The sequence below is a fragment of the Silene latifolia genome, chromosome Y (genome assembly GCF_048544455.1).
Source record: "Silene latifolia isolate original U9 population chromosome Y, ASM4854445v1, whole genome shotgun sequence".
Taxonomy (NCBI): domain Eukaryota; kingdom Viridiplantae; phylum Streptophyta; class Magnoliopsida; order Caryophyllales; family Caryophyllaceae; genus Silene; species Silene latifolia.
Genome location: NC_133538.1, coordinates 55,634,983 through 55,656,619, shown reverse-complemented (window position 1 = coordinate 55,656,619; position 21,637 = coordinate 55,634,983). Strand labels below are relative to the sequence as shown.

Sequence of the window (21,637 nt, the reverse complement as noted above, 5' to 3'; positions counted from 1 at the left end):
AGTACATTGAAAATTAACAATTATTCAACTAATCAATGACCTCTTCCTATCAACAATTCATCCCTTACTCTGAACAATCCATCACTAACTACTCAATTCATCCAACTTTCTAAGCTATCAACGAAGTCATTAACCAGTGCCGCATCTCATCTACCCTTATATTTATGATTCTAGAGGTTATCGTCGTCCTCATAGATGCAATTCAACTAATCAACTCCCAGATCTAGATTTTCATTCCCCTAAATTAAACCGCTACAACTTGTAATGTTGTAATGGTGGTGGATGCGGCGGTCGAACCACAACCAATAACCCTACTTAGAAAGGAAAAAGGGCTCGGGTGAATGGAGGTGGTCATACCTCTCCGTCCTCAAATCAGGGATATTGTGGCTTATTGGCGGTGGTGTGAAGGTGGAGAGGATGATGTTATGGTGGATTGGTGGTGGGTTTAGTGGAGAGGTGGTGCCGTGGTGGTAGTGTGGATGAGGGAATTTTTCAGATTGTTTTGAGTTGGCTTAGGTGCGATTGTGAGAATGATTGATTAGTTTTATTTTGGTTTTAGTTTTGTTTATTATAATTATTGTCATCGCCACATCATTATCAGGTCATTTTTTACTGATATAACAAGTCAATATTGGCTGAGTCTATTTTGGTAGAAGGGCATTTGAAGGTGGGTTTATTCTGAGTTAAAATATAGTTCGGGTTAATATTAGAAGATAAGGTATAGTTTGGAATACGTAAAATAACCCATCTTTTTTTCAATTATTATACCATACACCCATGTGTATGCTGTATGGTACTCCAACCTCCCATGATCTTTTCTACTGTAGTGGTTAGTGGGTAGTTTGTAAAAATTGTAAATTCATTTAAATGGCTAAAAAAGACTACTTAAAAAAAATTAAAAGTAATTATTAGTGTTTATATTTTTTTACTCTATAAATAGAGATCACATTTGATATACTTTATGCTCATTTATGATATATTATATATTCATAAAATTAAGGTGACACATTCACATGTTGTATCTAGTGAATATGCAATAATACTTTGTGAATGTAAAATTTATACGTTGTGAATATGTAGTTATATATTGTGAAAGTAACATTTATACATAGAATATGTAACTATATTTTTGAATATGTGTTATTTTGTGAATATGTATAGTTTTATCGAATGAATATTTATGATTAGCTTAGTGAATACATTTGTTATTCTTATGAATTAATAAGTTGTGAATACATTTGTTAAACTGCGTGAATATTTTATATTAATTGCGTGAATATGTGAGCTTATTTTGAGAATATGATTTTTAATTTACGTGAATATGTTAATTATGTGATGTGAATATCTCAGTCTTATGAATGTGTTACTTATGTAATGTGAATAAGTGAGTAAAGTTAATATAAACACAAAAATATATCAAATGTGTGAATGGAAGTGGTCAGATCTCGAGAACTCCGTCCTCAAATCAGTGATGTTGTCGCGGTTTGGCGGTGGTGTAAAGGTGGAGAGGATGATGTTGTGGTGGATTAGTGGTGAATTTAGTGGATAGGTGGTGCCGTGGTGGTAGTGTGGATGAGGAAATTTTTCAGATTGTTTTGAGTTGGCCTGGGTGTGACTGTGAGAATGATTGATTAGTTTTATTTTGGTTTTAGTTTTGTTTATTATAATTATAATTATTGTGATCACCACATCATCATCCGGTCATTTTTTACTGATATAACAAGTCAATATTGGCTAAGTCTATTTTGGTAGAAGGGCATTTAAAGATGGGTTTATTCTAAGTTGAAATATAGTTCGGATTAATATAAGAAGATAAAGTATAGTTTGGATTATTCCCGTAAAATAACCCTTACTTTTTTTCCAATTATTATACCATACACCCATGTGTATGGTGTATGGTACTCCCACCCCCATGATCTTTTCTACTGTAGTGGTTTGTGGGTAGTTTTTAAAAATTGTACATTCATTTAAATGGCTAAAAAATACTACTTAAAAAAATTAAATGTAATTACTAGTGTTTATATTTTTTTTACTCTATAAATAAAGATCACATTTATTCGGTGAGACAAAGCATCAAACTCAGCCTACATTGCGGTCATGTATTCGGTGATGGACATGTCATCGGTGATGGAAATGTTCTCGAGACGATCTTTAATTTGAAGGTGATGGTCTCGAGAAGAGTTGCAAAAGTACGGGTCAATGTGGTCCATGCGGCCTGAGAAATGGTATCATTGACGGTAAGGGCAGCAGTTGGAGGTGCGAGAGTCTCGGTTAAAGCACCGAGCATGAGTTGCTCTTGCCTATACCAGGTGGAATAGGCCGGGTTGGGGGCGATGGTGGAGGCATTTTTGGGCGGGACGGGGTTGACAGTGATGGTTTTGGGTGGTGGAGCAGTGGTGCCATCAAGGTAGGATAAGAGTTCGAGACCATTCATGATGGCTCGAACTTGAAAGCGCCACTGTCGAAAGGTAACAATGTTTTTGAGTTATATGCAATGGGCGAAATTGACGAGGGTGAGAGGGTAATTTGGGTCAGCAGCATTGACAAGTTGCAGTTGGTTATTGGCCATGGTGGTCGGATTAGAAGATCGAGGAACTGATACAAGAATGAAGACACAGATGATTATGATCGTGATGATCGTATTAGACTCGTGATACCATGTAAAGAATGAGACGGAAAGTATAATTAATTGAGTGAGTAAAACTAATTACATGAGCAACTATATATACTAAATATACAATAACTAGAAGCCTAAAAGATAGCTAACAAACATACAAACAAGGGATACAATATTGACTAATACTATACACAAAGTGAAGAGAAGAAGTAGGAGCCGTGGACTAGGTTGTTGGTGTTTTATTGTGTGACTTTGACTTATCCTTGACATACATGAAACTTGTTCAATAGACTAACCGTTCTCAAAGAGATATAGTTCAAAATTTCAAGTATATCACATAAAATATTTATGTTACAAGAGATATAGTTTACAAATTTTAGTATTAGTTATTCAATTTTAGTTTGCAAATTTTAATTTATTTAATTTGAGTGTTTTAAAAACCTTGGAGACTATCACGTGCCTCGAAAAAAATCTTCTTTTATATATATACTAGATTTCAAGCCGGGCATTGCCCGGATCATATCATGATAATGGCTCCCGAGAATTTAACATGAAATTGTTTAAAAAAGACTTTTTATAGCAATTGTGTACCCCACACATTGGTCCCTTTGTGTGATTCTATAATAAAAAAAGTGTAGGAAATGAGATAGACTCGATTTCATGTGAAATATACTTGTTCTAAAATTACATTTTACGAAATTAACATGATTTAAAATCACCTGTAAAAATTTAGAGGGTTACTATCCACCTTCTCCTTTAAACATTATCTCCAACCTTTTCCCTTTAACGGTTGAAAAGAGAAGTTGGATAGTAATGTTCAAATGTTTATGACGCGCGTAATTTATATAATATATTAAGCGATTGTGAGAGGAGATAGAAGAGAAGATTGAAAAGAGAGAATAGATAGCAATTCTCAAAAATTTATATTAATTTTACTAAGATAAAAGAGAATTGTCCAACACTGTCCATCTTATTAAGGGTGGTAATGTGCAAAACAATTTCTTCTTTATACCTGTTTTGGTATTTTGCTACCGAATTAGTTAAGCAAGGTCAATGCGGTCTTATTCGATGTATCTTAGTAATATTGTTTACGTGAATGCTAAATATGTAAATTAAAGATGCAAGGACGGAATGACACAAGAGATTTTGGTGACGCGAAAAACCCAATGTGGGAAACGACCGCGGGAAGGGACAATACCCTTCCAATGATTGCACTACCTTTTAATATGAGAATGAGTACAAGTGAGATGGTGCATTAATATGGCTAGCACGATCTATTGTGTTTGTATTCTTCTTCTTGAATGATCTTTCTTCTCCATCTCCTTGGCTATTTATAGGGTAAAAACCCTAGTCAAGTCCAAATCCTTGCACGGCAAGGAACCTTGTATCCGGGTCTTACTGGGCTTCTTTTCTTAATTCGCTAGCTTGGACTCTATTCTCCCTGATCTCCCTAAAATTCCCTAAAATCTTCCTCAGATCTTCCTGGCTTCTTTTACTCGCAGGCCTTTTGTGGTTACTAGATTGCTCGGCCCAATTCATCAAATAAGTCTTGATGGACCTACTTCCCTATTAGGCCAATATACAGATTTTGGCTCAAACAGTTTGCCCCTAATTCCTTGTGAGATACGTATCGAGACGTCGAATAAGGAATAATTAATCTTCAAAACCCGCGCCGTCTTTTGCACAGCTTCCTAATCACTCATCATTGCCCCTACTCCTTCTCCTCATTTCCCGGACCCTATCTCTCCATCTTCCTTTATAATCCCAAACACTCCACCTACCTCTTCTATTAACTCCAAAATTATAAACCCTTACTCTCTCTAAAACCCTTCCTCTTCTCCCCGCTTTCTCGCCGGACTTCCGCCATCCCACCGGAGCTTCGCTTCATCAGGTACTTCCTTCTCTCTTTTAGTTTTCGTTCTCTCCACCTTTAACCATGGGCAAAACTCGACACACCACCTCATGTTTCACTCCGGCTGACATAAACTCAAACCCCACCTTTCCGTCCCGCAATCTTTTCGTTCATCCCCACGACTGTGACTCTTCCCTGACCACCGCCGACATCCCCGTAATCAAAGAAATGTTGGGGCTTGGTGGCGGGGTGGATATTGCCATTCCTGAGCACGGCCAAAAGGCGGATGCGGTTCATGTGGGATGGGTCTGTTTATACTTTTACCCCTTTAGATACGGTCTCCGCTTCCCATTCCCCAAGCTTATGCAAGATTTTCTTCGAACCAACGACTTTGCTATGGCCCAAATCGCCGCCAACGTTTGGAGGGTTCTCCTTTACTCCTTGTCGGCCAGTCAGAATACGAGAAGCACCGTCAGTCTTTGTGAGCTGGCTCACATGTATGAGATTCGATCGCTAGGGAGGGGCAATTTTCCTTCCGCGGTCGTGGTGAGACCCCTTTCAGGCATGTGTCGAAGTCGAGAGACGAAAAATGGTTTGAGGAATTCTTCTATCTGAGGAAGGCCTCCATTCAGCCACCTGCCGATTATATTTTTGAAGACTGGGTCACAACTTCGAGTAAGTAGCTCTCCTGGCGTCCTTTTTGTTTTTCCAATGCTTACCGGCATACTTCCTATTTGTGTGCAGGCCCCCGCAACCTGATCCGTCTGGGTGATTCAGCGTCCACCCGCAACAAATTATTCTGCATCTCTCTTTAAGACAGGAAGTTTCCTGATCTGCTCTCTGGTTTCTCGCCTGACTCCTCCTCCAACCCCCAACAATCAGCTCACATCATGTCTTGTGGTATGTCATTATACATTGGCGTGCTAACTGTCTTATTTGAAAAATTCTGACGCCTGACGTCTCGCCGATTGTAGGTACCAAAGTTGATCCTCTGGAGGCTATCCTTCAGAGTGCTAAGAGAAAGAGAGCCGCTGGGAGCCCTGACGTGCCTTCTGCATCCAAGAGGAATGCCCCTGCTGCTTCCTTTCAGTCTCCACCTACCAATTCAAGCACTGTTCGTCCTGAGCCTCTGAAGGTCAGTCCTCTATCTCGTCATCCTCCTACCCCTCCAGTGAGTCCTGCTGCCACTGCTAGCGGCGGTATCATTGCCCATTTTCCCAATGGTTTTAGGAATATAGACAAGGTGCCATACTAGCCTGAGATCGACCAGATCCTTTTTCCTTCTCTGGTAAAAGCTTTTAAGGAATTCTCCCCTCTGGAGATGGCTGAGAATAACGTGCATAATGCCTTTATGGTACGTACTCCTCTTCTGGATCTTTCCATGCCAAATCTGCTAACTCTTTCTTTTTTGCTAACAGGCTTTCCAGTCAGCCCTTTATAATAGGAAGATGATTAATGTGGTGCAAACCACTAGTCGAGCTACCAATGCTAAGAATCAGGAGCTCTCTGGGACCATTGCTGACTTGGAGCAGCAGTGCCTTGACCAGAGGGAGCGTATGGCGGAGCTAAAGGCTGAGCTGAGTGGAGCCAAGAAGAAGTTGAAGGAGGAAGTTAATTAGTTAGCACACACTCAAGAGGTGTGCAGTACCTTTTCTGATGCCCTCAAGCGCTCTGACGAAAAGATTAGTGAGCAGATCTCCCTTGCCACCAACATTGTTGCTTATGCTACCTGGTGGGACAAGATCAGCGGGATGCGTGCTGCGCTTGCTGTGCCTCCTACCCTACAGTCCATAGAGGAAGAAGAGAGGCTGCTGGAGACCCTCTACCCTGTTCAGCCTGACTTGAGCGTGCTGATGCCTGAGGTCGGCGAGGTGAACTCCCTGCGTTGATGGAGCAGATTGTTGCTGAGGAAGCTGGTTCTTTTCAGGAGGTTGCTGTTGCTGAGGAGGTTCAAGAGGCTGCTGGTACTGAGGGCGTGCAACCTGGTCTTGTACCTGTAATGGAGGGTCAGGAAGAGGAGGCATGAAAAGTGCCTGAGAGGGAGGTCATTGACCTGGCCTCTAGTTAAAAGTTTTTTTCTTTTAAGTCTCTTTTTTTTACTGGTAGTCTGGCCCTGTGCGGCACAGATTTGTAAGAATTTTTAGACATTTTTACTTTATGTTTTCCGCCGTGGCGGCGGTTGTCTGAACTCAGGGCCATGCCTGCCTTAGTGGCGTGTTTGGCCGTATTTTGAAATGATCCTTGCCCAGTTTTGGCAAGTTTTATTTGCATCATGACTTGTTGATTTTATGTACTTAGCTTTAGGGAGCTGTCGTGTCAACCTACTGCCTGGTTTCAGTTGGTAGTGGCCGTGTCAACCTAGGAGGCTAATTTAAACCAGTCGTGTTAGCCTGAGAAGGCCGATTTAGACTCAGCTAGATGTCGTGTTAGTCCAATGATTGATTTAGGTATATGCTGAATTCTGGGTGGAAGTGGCCATGTCAACCCATGAGGCTGATTTAGACCAGTCGTGACAGCCTGAGAAGGCTGATTTAGACTCAGCTAGCTTCAGTCCAATGACTGATTTAGGCATATGCTGCATTCTGACTACTTAACCTTGTTCATGACGCAAGGTGTGTTCATCACGTTTAAAGCCAACAGGGGCGTAACTTAGGCAAGTTTATCGTCATTCTAGGACCAATGGAACGTTGCAGGATTCTGGTAGCTCAGACATCCTTGCGCTCCGTATGTTTGTGCATGCATGTTGGGGCCCTGATTGCGTCGAGTACTCGGTATTGAGAGCTACATTTGGGGGTGGTATCCAGGGTAGCTATGTGAGATTTAAGCTGTCAGCCAGGCTCCCTTTCGTATGTTCCACAAGCCGCCTGGTGAGGGTGCTCCTATTGGAGAATTAGGTTAGGCATGTTGGAGTGTCATGTGAATTGTCACCCAGCGTTTGCAGTTGGCAGTCCTGCTAGCAACACTTTCAATGTACCATAGATGTTAGAGTGCAGAGTGGTGTTTTCAAAGAATCCTAAAAATAGAAAAGTCCATCAGAGCAATGTGAAGTACCTAGCGTTATCTCATGGGGTGCCAGAGCAATTGTGGTCCCAGGAAACTACAGACCACATGACTCCAATAGTAGTTTTAGAGTTCAAAGAAACATAAAAAAAAATAGAACAAAGTTGGTAGTATGTCTACTGCAATTTTTTTTTGGCGTTTTTTAATACAAAACTATGTAAACTAAATTCTACTTGTTATTAAAAGTGATACCTCTTCAGGTGAAGTATGTTCCATGGTTTGTGTATGATTTGACCATCCATGGTCATCAATCTGTACGCCCCATGGCCAACAACGCCTTCAACCTGGTATAGTCCTTCCCATTTATAGGCGAATTTGTCTGCCTTGCGATTCTTGGTGTTTTGGAACACTTCGCGGAGAACCAGGTCTCCTATCTCCAGGAGCCTGATTTTTACGTTTTTTTGTAGCTTTTGGCGTCTGACTGTTTGTAGGCAGCCAGACGTATCTTTGCACTTGCTCGCAGCTTATCTATCGTATCCAGGCTCCTGATCATCTCTGCATTATTCAGTTCCCCTGTCACACATCCATACCTGTGGGTTGCAACTTGAACTTCTGATGGAATTACGGCTTTCGAGCCAAACAGCAGGCTGAAGGGAGTTTGGCATGTTTTTGTCTTTGGTGTAGTCCTGTCTGACCATAGCACTAGTGGCAACTCATCTGCCCACTTTCCTCCTAAATCCTGCAATCTCCTTCTTAAGTTATCCATGATGATCTTATTGCTAGATTCAGCTTGCCTGTTGGACTTTGGAGTCATGGGTGCTGACTTTTTCAGAGAGATGTTCCATCTGGCACAATATCCTTCCGAGTCGTTTGAGATGAATTGTGATCCATTGTCACATATATTTTCTGACGGGATACCAAACCTGCAGATGATATTACGTTTGATAAAAGAGATGACCTGTTTGTCTTTTACCTCCATGAATGCTTTTGCTTCTATCCTTTTTGAAAAATAATCTGTCATTGCTAGCATCCATAGTCTGTTCCTTGGGGCTCTAGGCAGAGGGCCCACGATGTCCATTCCCCATGTCATGAATGTCCAGGGGAAAATGATGGGATGCAAGGGTTCTGCTGGCTGATGGATCATTGGCGCTGAGCGCTGGCAGGCGTCGCATTTCCGGGCATATTCTGCCGAGTCTGCCCTCATTATAGGCCAGAAGTAGCCTTGTCTGAGGTCTTTTTTTGACAGACTCCTTGCTTCTATCTATTTTAAAAAAAATAGTCTGTCATTGCTAGCATCCATAGTCTGTTCCCTAGGGCATTAGCCAGAGGGCCCACGATGTCCATTCCCCATGTCATGAATGGCTAGGGGGAAATGATGGGTTGCAAGGGTTCTGCTGGCGGATGGATTATTGGCGCTGAGCGCTGGTAGGCATCGCATTTCCGGGCATATTCTTCCGAGTCTGCCCTCATTATGGGCCAGAAGTAGCCTTGTCTGAGGGCTTTGTTTGACAGACTCCCGCCCGCTGCATGGTTTCCACATTCGCCACTATAGAGGGCATGCAATACGGTATGTGCTTCTTGTTTATCCAGGCACCGTAAGAAGGGTCTTGCCAGTGACTTTCTAAAAAGCACATTGTCAATTAGTGTGAATCTGGAGGCTTTTATTTTAAAACCCCTTACCTCCTTCTTGTCATCTGGCAGCTTGTCGTGCCTCAACCAATCCAGGTAAGGCGTTCGCCAGTCGCAGTTATCTGCCTGATCAGCTGACTGGTCGTCTTACTGGTCAGCTGGCTGGCCATCTGTGCTTGATAGAACTGCTTTCCCATCCTGCTGATCTTCCATTTCTCCTTTATCTGCTTCTTCTAATTTTTGATTGACGGCTCCAATACATGTGCGATGGGGATGTTAGCCATCTCCATTGGCTTGAAGGTTGCCCCCAGGGTTGCTAGGGCATCAGCCTCCACATTCTGGTCTCTGGGAACCTGCCTGAGCTTGTAATCTCTGAATTTCTGTTGAAGCTCCTTTGCCACTTTTAGGTAGGCTATCATCTTTGAATCCCTGGCTACATACTCATCATTCACATGGTTAACTATAAGTAAGGAGTCACTGAATACCTGCAGGTTTCTGACTCCTAAATCCAGAGCTAGCTGCATTCCTAGTATTAAGGCTTCATATTCTGTTTCATTGTTAGTTGCCTTAAACTCACAACGCACTGCTTGTGCTATCAGATAGCCATGTGAAGATCGCAAAATCAGTCCTGCACCTGCCCCCCTTTGGTTGGAGGCTCCATCAATGTGCATCTGCCAGACTTCTACCTCCTTGTTCCCTTTGAGGGTTAGGATTTCTTTGTCTGCCAGGTTTTGGATAGCTGGGCTGAAGTCTAACACGAAATCTCCCAGTGCCTGCGACTTTATCGCCGTTCTTGGATCATACCTGATGTCATACCCACTAAGGTGTACGGACCATTTTGACATTCTGCCTGACAACTCAGGCTTTCTCATTATACATTTTAGTGGGTAATTGGTCACAACATGTATGGTGTGGGACTCAAAGTAAGGGCGTAGTTTGTAAGACGCAATTACTAGTGCTAGTACCAATTTTTCAAGAGATGTGTACCTGGTCTCTGCTGGCAGTATACACTTGCTTACATAGTAGACTGGCTTTTGCTCCTTGTTTTGTTCTCTGACTAGGACCGCGCTTACTACTACCTCCGTGACAGCTAGATAAAGGAACAGTGGTTCTCCCTGTTCTGGCTTTGATAATTGCGGCGGGGTGCTGAGGTAGTGTTTCAGCTCTCTGAATGCTTGCTCATGGTCTGCGGTCCACAAGAATTTCTGGCTCTTCCTCAATATATCGTAGAATAGCCTACATTTGTCTGAGGATCTCGAGATGAACCTACTCAAAGGTGCCACCTTGCCTGCTAGCCTTTGCACATCTTTTGGCTTCTCTGGTGAGTCTAGCTACAATACTGCCTTAATCTGCTCTGTGCTGGCCTCTATTCCTCTTTGAGTTACGATGTAGCCTAAGAATTTTCCGGATGAGACTCCAAAGGTGCATTTGGAAGGGTTCAGCTTCATTTTGTATTCTCTGAGGGTTCTGAATGTTTCTACCAGATGCTGTATGTGATCCTTGACCTTCTCCGACTTTACTACCATATCGTCAATATATACCTCCATAGTTCTTCCTATTTGTTCTTTGAACATCCGGTTGACCAGCCTCTGATACGTGGGCCCCGCGTTTTTCAGGCCGAAGGGCATGACGTTGTAGCAGTATATCCCCCTCTCAGATATGAATGTTGTTTTCACCTGATCTGCTGGATCCATTTTTATTTGATTGTAACCACTCCAGGCGTCCAAGAATGTTAGCATTTCATCTCCAGCTGTCGCATCCACCATTACGTCAATGTGTGGCAGTGGGAAGGGGTCCTTTGGACATGCTTTGTTGAGATCGGTGAAGTCCACACATACTCTCCATTTTCCATTGTTCTTGGGTACTACTACCACGTTTGATAGCCATTCTGGATATTTTACCTCTCTTATCTTGTTTGCTGCTAGTAGGCTATCCACTTCCTGGTTGATCACCTTATTCCTTTCAACTGCGAATTTTCTTCGTCTCTGCTGGATGGGCTTGCATCCTGGGTGTCATTCGAGGAATATATTTTCCCTCACCTTGACTATCACATTTGTATAATTTAATCTTTATTTCTGCACTTTATTTGTGTTTTAGATTTTAATGAACCCGCGCTTTAAATTTTAAAAGTTTCAAAAATTTCCTAATTTCCGCTTGAATTTTATAAATTATATTTTTCGCGTTATTGCAGGGGTTCACAATTTATTTGTCTAAAGTTGAGATCCGTAAGCCAACATATCTTCTAAAGAAAGAAAGCACGAACCAAGTAGCTTCAAGATCTCTTTAGTTCCAGCTCATTTATAGTAAGTGAATAGGACATAAGTTCAAGGAGAAACTCTCCTGCTAGCTCACACTCAAAATAAGCAAATAGTTTGTCCTTAGAAGCTGATGATATACCCAACCATCTCTTGGTTTTGAAAAGTGTATCGGGTTGATTCTTACTGATTGCAACAAGGAGGTTTTCTTTGCGCTCATCCGGTAGGTTCTTGATATCTACAAACTCTAAGAGTACCTATTAATGAAAACTTCAAGTTATTACTTCATGACAATAGTAAGTAATAGTAGCATATTAAAATACTTGCCAATTATTTCGCATTCTGAAATTTACAGCAAAATAGTTTTTTTTTTCTTTTGCGTGTAAAGAGAGCCACTTAAGCAATTTAGACGTTAACCCATTTTGAACCTTTGGTTATAAGGTTTTCGGAAAATCATTATACCTCGTGTTAGCGATGTGGGGATATCTCCTCTACTCATTGCACTAGCTTTCCAATAACTGGACCCAAAAGTTTGTTCTCAATGCCTTGTAGTTTCGGTGAATCTAGTGTCAAGTCTGCTCCCTTTTGATTTATCAGGATCAGAGTCATTGTGTGGAAGTAAACCACCCACCAATTCCTTCATGTCTTCGCAGTAAGAATCCGGGTACAGTTGGTGGGTGTGCCACATCAGATCTACATCGTAAGTGGGAACACAAAAAATTTGAAGGCCCATCGTTCGGTTTGTTCTAATAATATGAAGAAATCTTTTATATCTACCTTCTGATTCTTTGAAAAAGAGTTCATCAGACATGTGTGGTCTGCATGCCTGTCAAACAAGCAATTTTTAGTACCTTAAAGTAATTAAAGTCAGATTATCGTTAAACATATCTAAGTCTCTCTTTTGGGATCTAAATCCGTTTATTATAAAGTAAACATTCACGTATACAATCCGTATATGTTAAACCTTTTAAATCCGAACACTACTTACTGAACAAGGTATCCATTTACCTGATAAGTGAAACACGTTTGCCTTTTAACAGCAGCAATCAGATCATAACTGGTAAATTTTTCAGTTTGTGAATTTTTCTGCAAAGTATCTCCTGAAAAAGGCCTTTCTAACTCAAGCTCATAAAGTTCCTCGGGGTATAGTTTGTTCCATATTTCCTCACTTGTACTCTTCGATGTTGCTTGTATGGATGACATGACTTTGTGGTTAGTAAGTAGTCTTTCAAACAATTTCTCACAATCGAATTTATACCTGACCTGTAATATAAAGATACCAATTTAGATGAAATATAACGAAGAATTAAGAAATCATCAGTCTAAAGTTGACAACCATACCGGGTTTAACCTATGGCAATGCCATAACTGATAGATGAACCATCTCAACCAAAACCTTAAGGTGATGGTTGATGCCCAACTAGTATAAATATTCTTATTACGCTCTCTCACTCAAATGCCCGTTGGGCTTGAAGAGTGGTTAGTTGTGCACCGGCTCCCCCGTATCGTGTGCTGGGTTTCCACTTCGAGTTTTTGAGGAGTTTTGAGGTTGCCAGGATTTGAACCCATGACATTCGGTCACACTGGCTCTGATACCATGTTAAATTCAACAACGGGCCTGGGCTGCACCCAAACGGAGGAGAAATAGTCCACAACAGAGGCCTAAGAGGGTTCAGGTGCGGCCCAGGCCCGTATCATCAACCGAGGAAGTGGAAGGAGCAGCAGATGGGGTGGCCGTAGGTGGACCCAGATCCGCTGGAGCAGCCATGGGCGTAGGACCGGTAGGAGAGCCATCAGTAAGGGGACCCGCGGTGGCTGTGGTTGGACCCGTATCCATCGTAAGCGTGGGAGTGTCAGCCGACCCATTAAACTGCTCAAGGGTGTAGGGATCATTAAATGTGGAGTCGGGTGGCGAGTTGTTTAAACGGGTATCATTAGCAAAAGGAATATGACCTTCATGGAAAATAACATCACGGCTGACATAGAAGGATTCGGTTTCAATATTGTAAAGTTTCCAACCCTTTTTACTTCCCGGATACCCAACAAAAACACTCCTTTGACTCCTCTTTTCAAACTTGTCACCATTGGTATTTTGATTGTGTGCATAAGCTAAGCGCCCGAAAACGCGCAAATTGGTATATGAAGGAGCAACACCATAGAGACACTCGTATGGTGTCAAGTTATTCAGTAATGGAGTCGGTGTCCTATTAATCAAGTAAGCAGCAGATAGGACACATTCGGCTCAAAAAGATTTAGGCAAATTAGACTGAAAACAAAGGGCACGAGCAACATTTAAAAGATGTCTATGTTTATGTTCGACCCGCCCATTTTGCTGTGGGGTACCGACACAAGAAGTTTCAAATTTAATGCCATTTTGAAAGAAATACCCGGTCATGCAATTGAACTCTGTCCCATTATCGCTTCGGACAGTTTTAAGAGAGTTAGAAAATTGAGTTTTAACCATATTAATAAAACTCATAAACATGTCCGTGACCTCGGTTTTATCCAGTAGTAAATCGACCCAAGTTGCACGTGAATAATCATCCAATATTGTTAAAAAATATTTCGCACCACACGATGAAGCAAGACGATATGGTCCCCAAACATCACAATGGATTAACTTAAAAAAGTCTGATGCACGCTTATAATTTAAATCAAAACTGTCCTGATATTGTTTAGCCAAATGACAGGCATCACAAATAGTATCTTTATTGGAAATTAAACTATTAAAAGAGGGAATAGTCTTGACCACTTTATGTGACGGATGTCCACGTCGCTTGTGACATAGCTCAAATGTCTCCTTGCCCGACATCGAATTAACTGCCAGTGGTTTCTCCCCCGCCTGAATCCAAAATAGTCCGTCCCTTAGCTCACCTACTCCAATCGTCTTCCTCGAGGAAGGGTCCTGAATAAGACAAGAGGTCTTAGCAAACACAAAAGACAAATTGGAATGCAAATTTAGTTATGAAACAGACATTAAATTGCACGTGTGATTTGGAACAAATAAAACACAGTGAAGGACGAGGGACTCGTTAATATAAACGGAGCCCATAACCGAAGACTCGACTTGTTGGCCATTAGGAAGCCCAACTGTTCTGCTTGGAATTGGCGTTTGATTCGACAAAAGAGACAAAGAACCAGTAACATGATTTGAGGCAGCAGGGGTATTGCTCGTTGTAGCAGACGAACCCGATCCTCCATCATTAGTGGAATTTGAGCCACTACTGAGTCGGGAACTTTTGGAATCCACCCATCTTACATACCGCTGGTCGAGAGAAATCTCTTCAGGGGGGTACCTGAGGAAGATCCGTGCAGGCATATAGAGCTATTTATAGAGTATTTCTCTACCATTCCTCTTGCTTCTGGGGTAACACAGGACAAAGTGAAGGGAGTTCTCTTTCCCTTCTCTTTAGCTGATGATGCCCGGGAATGGTTGAGGGATTTAGATAGGGAAGCAGCTGGTGTGACCGACTGGAGTTCTCTTGCTTTGGCCTTTTACAAGCGATATTTTCCACTGCAGCGCACTAATGCGTTGAGAGCTCAGATTACTTCATTTGAGCAATGCCTACCGAATACTTGGATGGGGCTTTGACTAGGTTCTAGAAGCTCGTCCGTTCTGTGCCCATCACGGCTTCAAGCGCTGGTTCCTATGTACCCAATTTTACAACGGGTTATATCGAAATCAGAGAGCTATCCTTGATAGTGTAGCTAAGGGGAGATTCACGAAAAATGTGGAAGATGATCAAAGGTGGCATCTTATTGAGGAGATGGCCATCCATGTTGCCGAATATGGAAATCCCCGAGGAAGTGGGCAAGTTAGCAAGTTGGTTGCAGCCGAAGTGGAGAGTCCTAGCAAAAGTCTAGGTAATGTGGAGATTACGGAGGCTATGGGTGAGCATGCACAAGTTTGTGCGATTACTGAACATGTGGAGATATGCGGTAGGTGCGGCATGGAAGGGCACGATGCAGTTGATTGTATGGCGAGGATAGAGCGAGTCCTTGCTTATCAAAAATACAAGCAGGGAGTTCCTTTTTCTCAATTATATGAAGAAATGGCAAATGTTTCTATTCCTTCTACGCCAGTGCCGCAGCCTTCCCTTCAACAAACGAGGACATTGCCGAACTGAAGTCCTTGATGTTGAACTTAACACGACAATTTGGGGAGAAATACAACAAGAATGAAATTGTCATAGTGGAGTTAAGAGAACAAGTCGCGCAGTTAACACTCGCGAAAGACCAAGCTAATCATCCACCGACATGCGACCCAGTTAATGCCATCAATCTCCGAAGTGGCCTTGCTTATGAGGGGCCAAAAATACCAAATGATGGGGTTGTGACAGCTGATAATGCCTCGGAAGAAGAGCTAGACGAATTTGTGGACGATATCCCTGTTGTATATTGTCCCGGCACTCGATCGAGTGAAAATACTACTCGATCGAGTGAAATTTTCCATCAAGGTGGTCGATCGAGTAAAAATACTACTCGATCGAGTGATGCTCAATTTGAAGAACTCGATCGACCAATAACTTCTACTCGATCGAACAGTTTAGCTGATGAAGTTACTCGATCGAGTGAAAATTGTACTCGATCGAGCAGGCCAGAAATTCAAAAGCTCGATCGAGTGGTTTAAACAGCTCGATCGAATAATTTCCAAGATAAAACCACTCGATCGAGTGAAGAAAGGGGTCGATCTAGTGCTAGAGCCAGCGGATATCCTATTTTGACATCCAATTCCGCTACCGTGTCATCTTCCCCTGCTGTGAAGACGTCACAAGTCGATAAAGGTAAAGAGAAAGTGCTGGGTCCAGTCATTGCTACCAGGGTACCCTTCCAAAGTCGTCTGATGGACGCGAAGGTCGAGCGACAGTATGGTAAGTTTGTGGACGTTATGAAGAACCTCCAGGTAACTGTCCCTTTTACTGAGCTTATTACCCAGGTACCCACTTACTGTAACAACCCCATTTACTCAGGAGCCTTTAGCTAGACATTCCTAAGTAAATAGAACAGTTACCATCTCGGTTTCCCGAGGTAGTGAATAACAAAGTCCAACTCACCAAACTACTTTACATTTAAAACTTAATGATTACATGTTTATTACAAATTAATCAACTAAAACTTAATATAAAAAAATTACAACTCGCAGCGGAAAAAAATAGAGTGATATAATTGGTCTATGTGATCTTGACTTCAGCTATGGTCCAAGTCAAGCTCTCATCCCAATGCTCCCAAGTCAGCTAATCTTTAGTACCTGTCAAATCTGCTCCCCATAAAACGGTTCGCCGCAGGTGTTCACGAATACACAGTCAACCGCAAGGTTGAGTAGGAATAAATACTAACAACAAAAACATACGATAAGAATCCAATTTCTTTTACATTACACAACCCCCCTGACAACGTGTAGATACCCAATATCAGTACCTTCCAAAAACCACCCGATGATGATCAGACTATAACGTGTTTTTGATATGCGTGTGTGGATTGGCTATACATGAGACGGTTTAATGCACTACTCGGATATGAAAAATGATTTCAAAAGTTTTCTAACTTCATTTGCATTAAAATAACATTATTTAGAGTTAAAACCGTCTTCGGACCCAAAACCGACTCAGAAGCCCGCAACTCGTGTCAACCTGAGTCAACTCAAATCCCGAATGTCAAAAATAATGCCATGAATGTCTTTATCATTTCATTTCCATTAAAATGACCCTAATTAGAGTCAAAACCGTCTTCGGACCCAAAACCGACTCAGAAACCCGCAACTCGAGTCAACCTAAGTCAACCCGAGTCAAACCAAATCTCGAATGTTAAAAATAATGCCATGAATGTCTTTATCATGTCATTTTCATTAAAATGACCCTAATTAGAGTCAAAACCGACACTGGGCCAAAAACCGACTCGAAATTCAAATCCCGACTCACACGGGTCAAACCCGAGACAAGCACACAAAACACCTACCTCAAATAACACCAAAATCATCTTATTAGATGCCCATATTGTTACACGACATCCTATTAATTAACACAAACAAATAATGGATGGAGAATAGGCCACGTCCAAATTGAAAGGGACAATACACCCCATTGTATCACGGGGTGGCTCGCGCCTAAAGCAGGTGTCTCCTTAGCCTCCAAGCATAATCGACCGACCTACCATCCCACATTTCTCTATAAATACCAACCATCACACACCATAAACTTCACGCGAGATTCCGCCCCCTCCTTCTCTCTTAAACTTCTAGACCCGACTTCCTAAGTCACAAAATCGACACGTGTTTACGACCTACCGATCGTAAACACAAGCCTTACACATTTTGTTTGGTACCGTCGCTGTGCATTCGACCGACCCATTTGACCAACTCAACTAATCAATCAACATGTTTTAATTAACATATTTTCTCATTTTCAAAACAAAATCCTTTTCTAAGGCACTCTTTTTAAACTTCTTGATCGTGAGTAGTCGCTACGAGAAAACTTGTATCTAAAGTCGTCTACGTCGCAAAATGTCAATACACGTAAGTTTGAGGGTGTAAACAACTCACTTTATTTCATGTATTTACTGTTTTTATGAGTATATAAGCATGAAAAATGCATAACACGATTCAAATATAGGTTAGACAAGCCAAAACCGAGTTTTGGCCTGAGACAGGAGCTCCTTGCTATGCAAAGAGGCTCGCGCCTCTTGTGGGTGTCTGGGTCAGACTCATCCGTGTTTGATTCCGTCTTTCCTTCAACACTTTCTTTTATTTTTACTTCTTTCCTTTTACGGTTTTTACCATTTCAAATGTTTCAAATCATTTTTATGACAAACATTTTAGCCACAAATCAAAATCATCCTTGGTTCTTTATACCATGACAGTTTAATCCCTGACTCGATGATATTATTGGTTAATTACATTTTATTGGGTATTTTAAGACCCCTTTCTTTTATTTACCATTTTTCTCATTTATTTACATTTGCAAACATATTAGTCATAATTCATAATCATCCATGGTTCTTTATAACATGTCGGTTTAATCCGAGTACGATGACAAACATGACTAATTACAAATAATTGAACTTAACATATTTAGTTCAAATCAAACATTTTCCTTTTACACATTTTACTATGCCTTTCAAACTTGCAAATCCGACAACGAATGTTACTAACACAATAGTAATTATTCCGAGTCATGCAAACAACATTTGCAAATCGTTCATCATAAATACGGTTTTAAATAACCTTTTCAAGAACCAGGAGATGCCCCCTTAGGTCGGCTCATGGCTCGCGCCCCAAGCGGCCGTCTGTTTCTATCTTTCAAAACCAGGGCAGAGCCCTTTATCTCGCCAATAGGCTCGCGCCTTAACTGGGCTGCCTAGCACTGTTTTGTCCTATTTTGGTACTTGTCTAGGATGATCCCGATTGCGGTTTATCCGAATACGTGACGGATCAGATTGACAAGTTTACGTGTTTTTACACTTTGTCATTTAACACCCTTTTTTCACATAAATGGATCGTGTTAAGCATCATAATCCGAATTTAATAAATGGATGTTTAATTTAAGTTTTCACATGTAAATCAATCTAAATCCAACTTGAGATCTTATGCTTGATATTTGGATTAACAAACCGACTTAGAAATCTCACATGTTAGGTTAAAACTTTTCGATGTGCATTCATGCATTTACACAATTTTATCAACTTTTGCACTTAAATAACCACGATCGATCAGTAGAGGCCGCTAACGTGGGCGGGATTGGGTGTCCGATTAAAGGGCTTCCGAATACATACCCTCACCCCTTACTCAAAACCTTTGGATAGTGGATGGCCTTATCCAGGGCGCATGAGAGTCATTTTAGGCATAGAATGCTAAAAGGGGGACGAGTCCTTATCTTTAGTACCTATGCCAAACGCTGCTTTGTGCTTCGATTTGACCAAGGTAGAAAGTGGATTTCGAACGGGTTCCAAGCATCACACAAATTCTTGGTGGCGACTCCGAACATCTCTAATCGTTTCGAGACCTTTGTCGAGATGAAACCGACCGATCTAAAGCGATCCGGTCGAAAGCATTTTACGCCGCCGAGTGTGGCTTTCAAAAGACCGCTGCACGTCCACAATTTGGCTTGGCGTGCAGGTTGCCCGTGACCGCAGATCGGTAGGTGGCCCAAATCCACAGACCGGACTGTGGCCCATGTCCACAGATTGGCGACTCCGCTGGGGAAAACTAGGACACTTACGTCTTTGTGATCCCTAGATGGTGAGACTCAAACGAGTTCTTGATTAATGTGCATTAATTGATATTACGGTCACGGTCGGGTTCCTTGTCCGGGCCCATAACCTAACCCTTTTCGACCAGTTGGCTCATCTCGTCGGCGTGAGTTTTCTCATCCCTGCGTTTCGAATCCTGATTGAGTCAAGTATACCATTGACGTTACACATTTCTGTTTCGTCAAAGAGCTTTCATCACTTCGAGCACGAGGCTAGGGCACCCTCCTTACACATTTTATTTGGATTGGCATCCCTCTCGCAAATCGGGGTTTAATCGCTTGGTGTGTAACCCACCCTCTTAAGCCAAAACCCGTGTCAGCATAATGCATAATATAATGAATTGTGAGTGCTTATGTGCTACTTGATCGTAAGTCCTTCCGTGTCATTTTCAAAACTTTCAAAACACACCCTTTTGCGCCGTTATAATGGCCGTTTCAAACCTCGGTCTTTCGCCGACCGTTGCACGCCTTTCTAGGCCGTAGTAATGACGATTTTCAAAACCGGTTTTTATAACCATTTCAACACGCCTTTGTAGGCCGTCGTAATGACGATTTTCAAACTCGGTTTTTATAACCATTTCAACGCGCCTTTCTAGGCCGTCATAATGACGATTTTCAAACCCGGTTTTTATAACCGTTTCAACACGCCTTTCTAGGCCGTCATAATGACGATTTTCAAAACCGGTTTTTATAACCATTTCAACACCCCTTTCTAGGCTGTCGTAATGATGATTTTCAAATCCGGTTTTCCACAACCATTTCAACACACCTTTCTAGGCCGTCGTAATGACGATTTTCAACTCGGTTTAAACCATTTCAAATACACCTTTTCGTGCCGTTATAATGGCCATTTCAAAACCCGGTTTTTACAACCGTTTCAAATGCACCTTTTCATACCGTTGTAATGACGATTTCAAACGTTGGTTTACACAAACCATTTCAAAGTACCCTTTTTACGTTGTCATAATGGCCGTTTCAAACCTCGGTCTCTCGCCGACCGTTGCATTCTCAAAGCGCCCCTTTTACGCCGTCGTAATGACGAGTTCTACCCCCGAATTTTCAAAATTCGAAATCAGTTTCCAAACAAAAACGTTTTTCAAACCGTCCTAATGACGATTTCAATTCGTGCAATTTTCCAAATTTCAAATCTCGTTTCCGAAATCAAATTTGGCTTTTATAAGCCGTCATAATGACGATTTGCATACATTCTTTCAATGGTTAACCGGTTTTCTAACCCGTCGTAATGACGAATTCAACCCTCACAATTTCCAATTTCAAATCATTTGAAAACAAATTTAACCGTTTTCAAATTTCAATCCGAAATTAAATCTTTGAAAACAAATTTAATCGTTTTCAAATTTCAAATTCAAAATCAAATCTTTGAAAACAAATTTAACCGTCTTCAAATTTCAAATTCAAAATCAAATCTTTGAAAACAAAATTAACCGTTTTCAAATTTCAAATTCAAACGCAATCATTTGAAAACAAATCTAATTCAAATGAAAATCAAATATTTGAAAACAAATCTAACCGTTTTCAAATTTGAAATCCAATTTTAAATCATTTGAAAACAAATTTAACCATTTTCAAATTTCAAATTCAAATTCAATCGTTTGAAAACAAGTCTAACCGTTTTCAAATTTCAAATTCAAAATCAAATCTTTGAAAAAAAATTTAACCGTTTTGAAATTTCAAATTCAAACACAATCATTTGAAAACAAATCTAACCATTTTTAAATTTCAAATAAAAATCATATATTTGAAAACAAATTTAACCGTTTTCAGATTTCAAATTCAAAATCAAATATTTGAAAACAAATTTAATTGTTCTCAAATTTCAAATTAAAATTTCAAATATTTGAAAACAAATTTAACCGTTTTCAGATTTCAATCCAATTTCAAATCATTTGAAAACAAACTTAACCGTTTTCAAATTTTCAACCCAATTCAAATCTTTGAAAACAAATTTAACCGTTTTCATGGCCATTGTGATGGCGATACCAAATTCTTCAATTCTCGATTTTCAAATCCGTGATTCGGA

General features: G+C 41.1%; 1 protein-coding gene and 1 pseudogene across 1 annotated transcript; both read right to left on the bottom strand.

Moving 5' to 3' along the window:
• Nucleotides 1-7,920: 7,920 nt before the first annotated feature.
• LOC141628086 (uncharacterized) lies at nt 7,921-9,311 on the bottom strand. The gene is made up of 2 exons (XM_074441270.1): nt 9,250-9,311; nt 7,921-8,314 (listed from the first exon to the last, which is right to left on the bottom strand). Exons 1-2 carry the CDS (start codon nt 9,309-9,311, stop codon nt 7,921-7,923), a joined length of 456 nt encoding a protein of 151 aa, XP_074297371.1.
• A 2,059-nt stretch (nt 9,312-11,370) lies between these two features.
• LOC141628084 (glycine-rich domain-containing protein 1-like) overlaps nt 11,371-21,637 on the bottom strand; it is a 40,694-nt pseudogene continuing 30,427 nt past the window's right edge.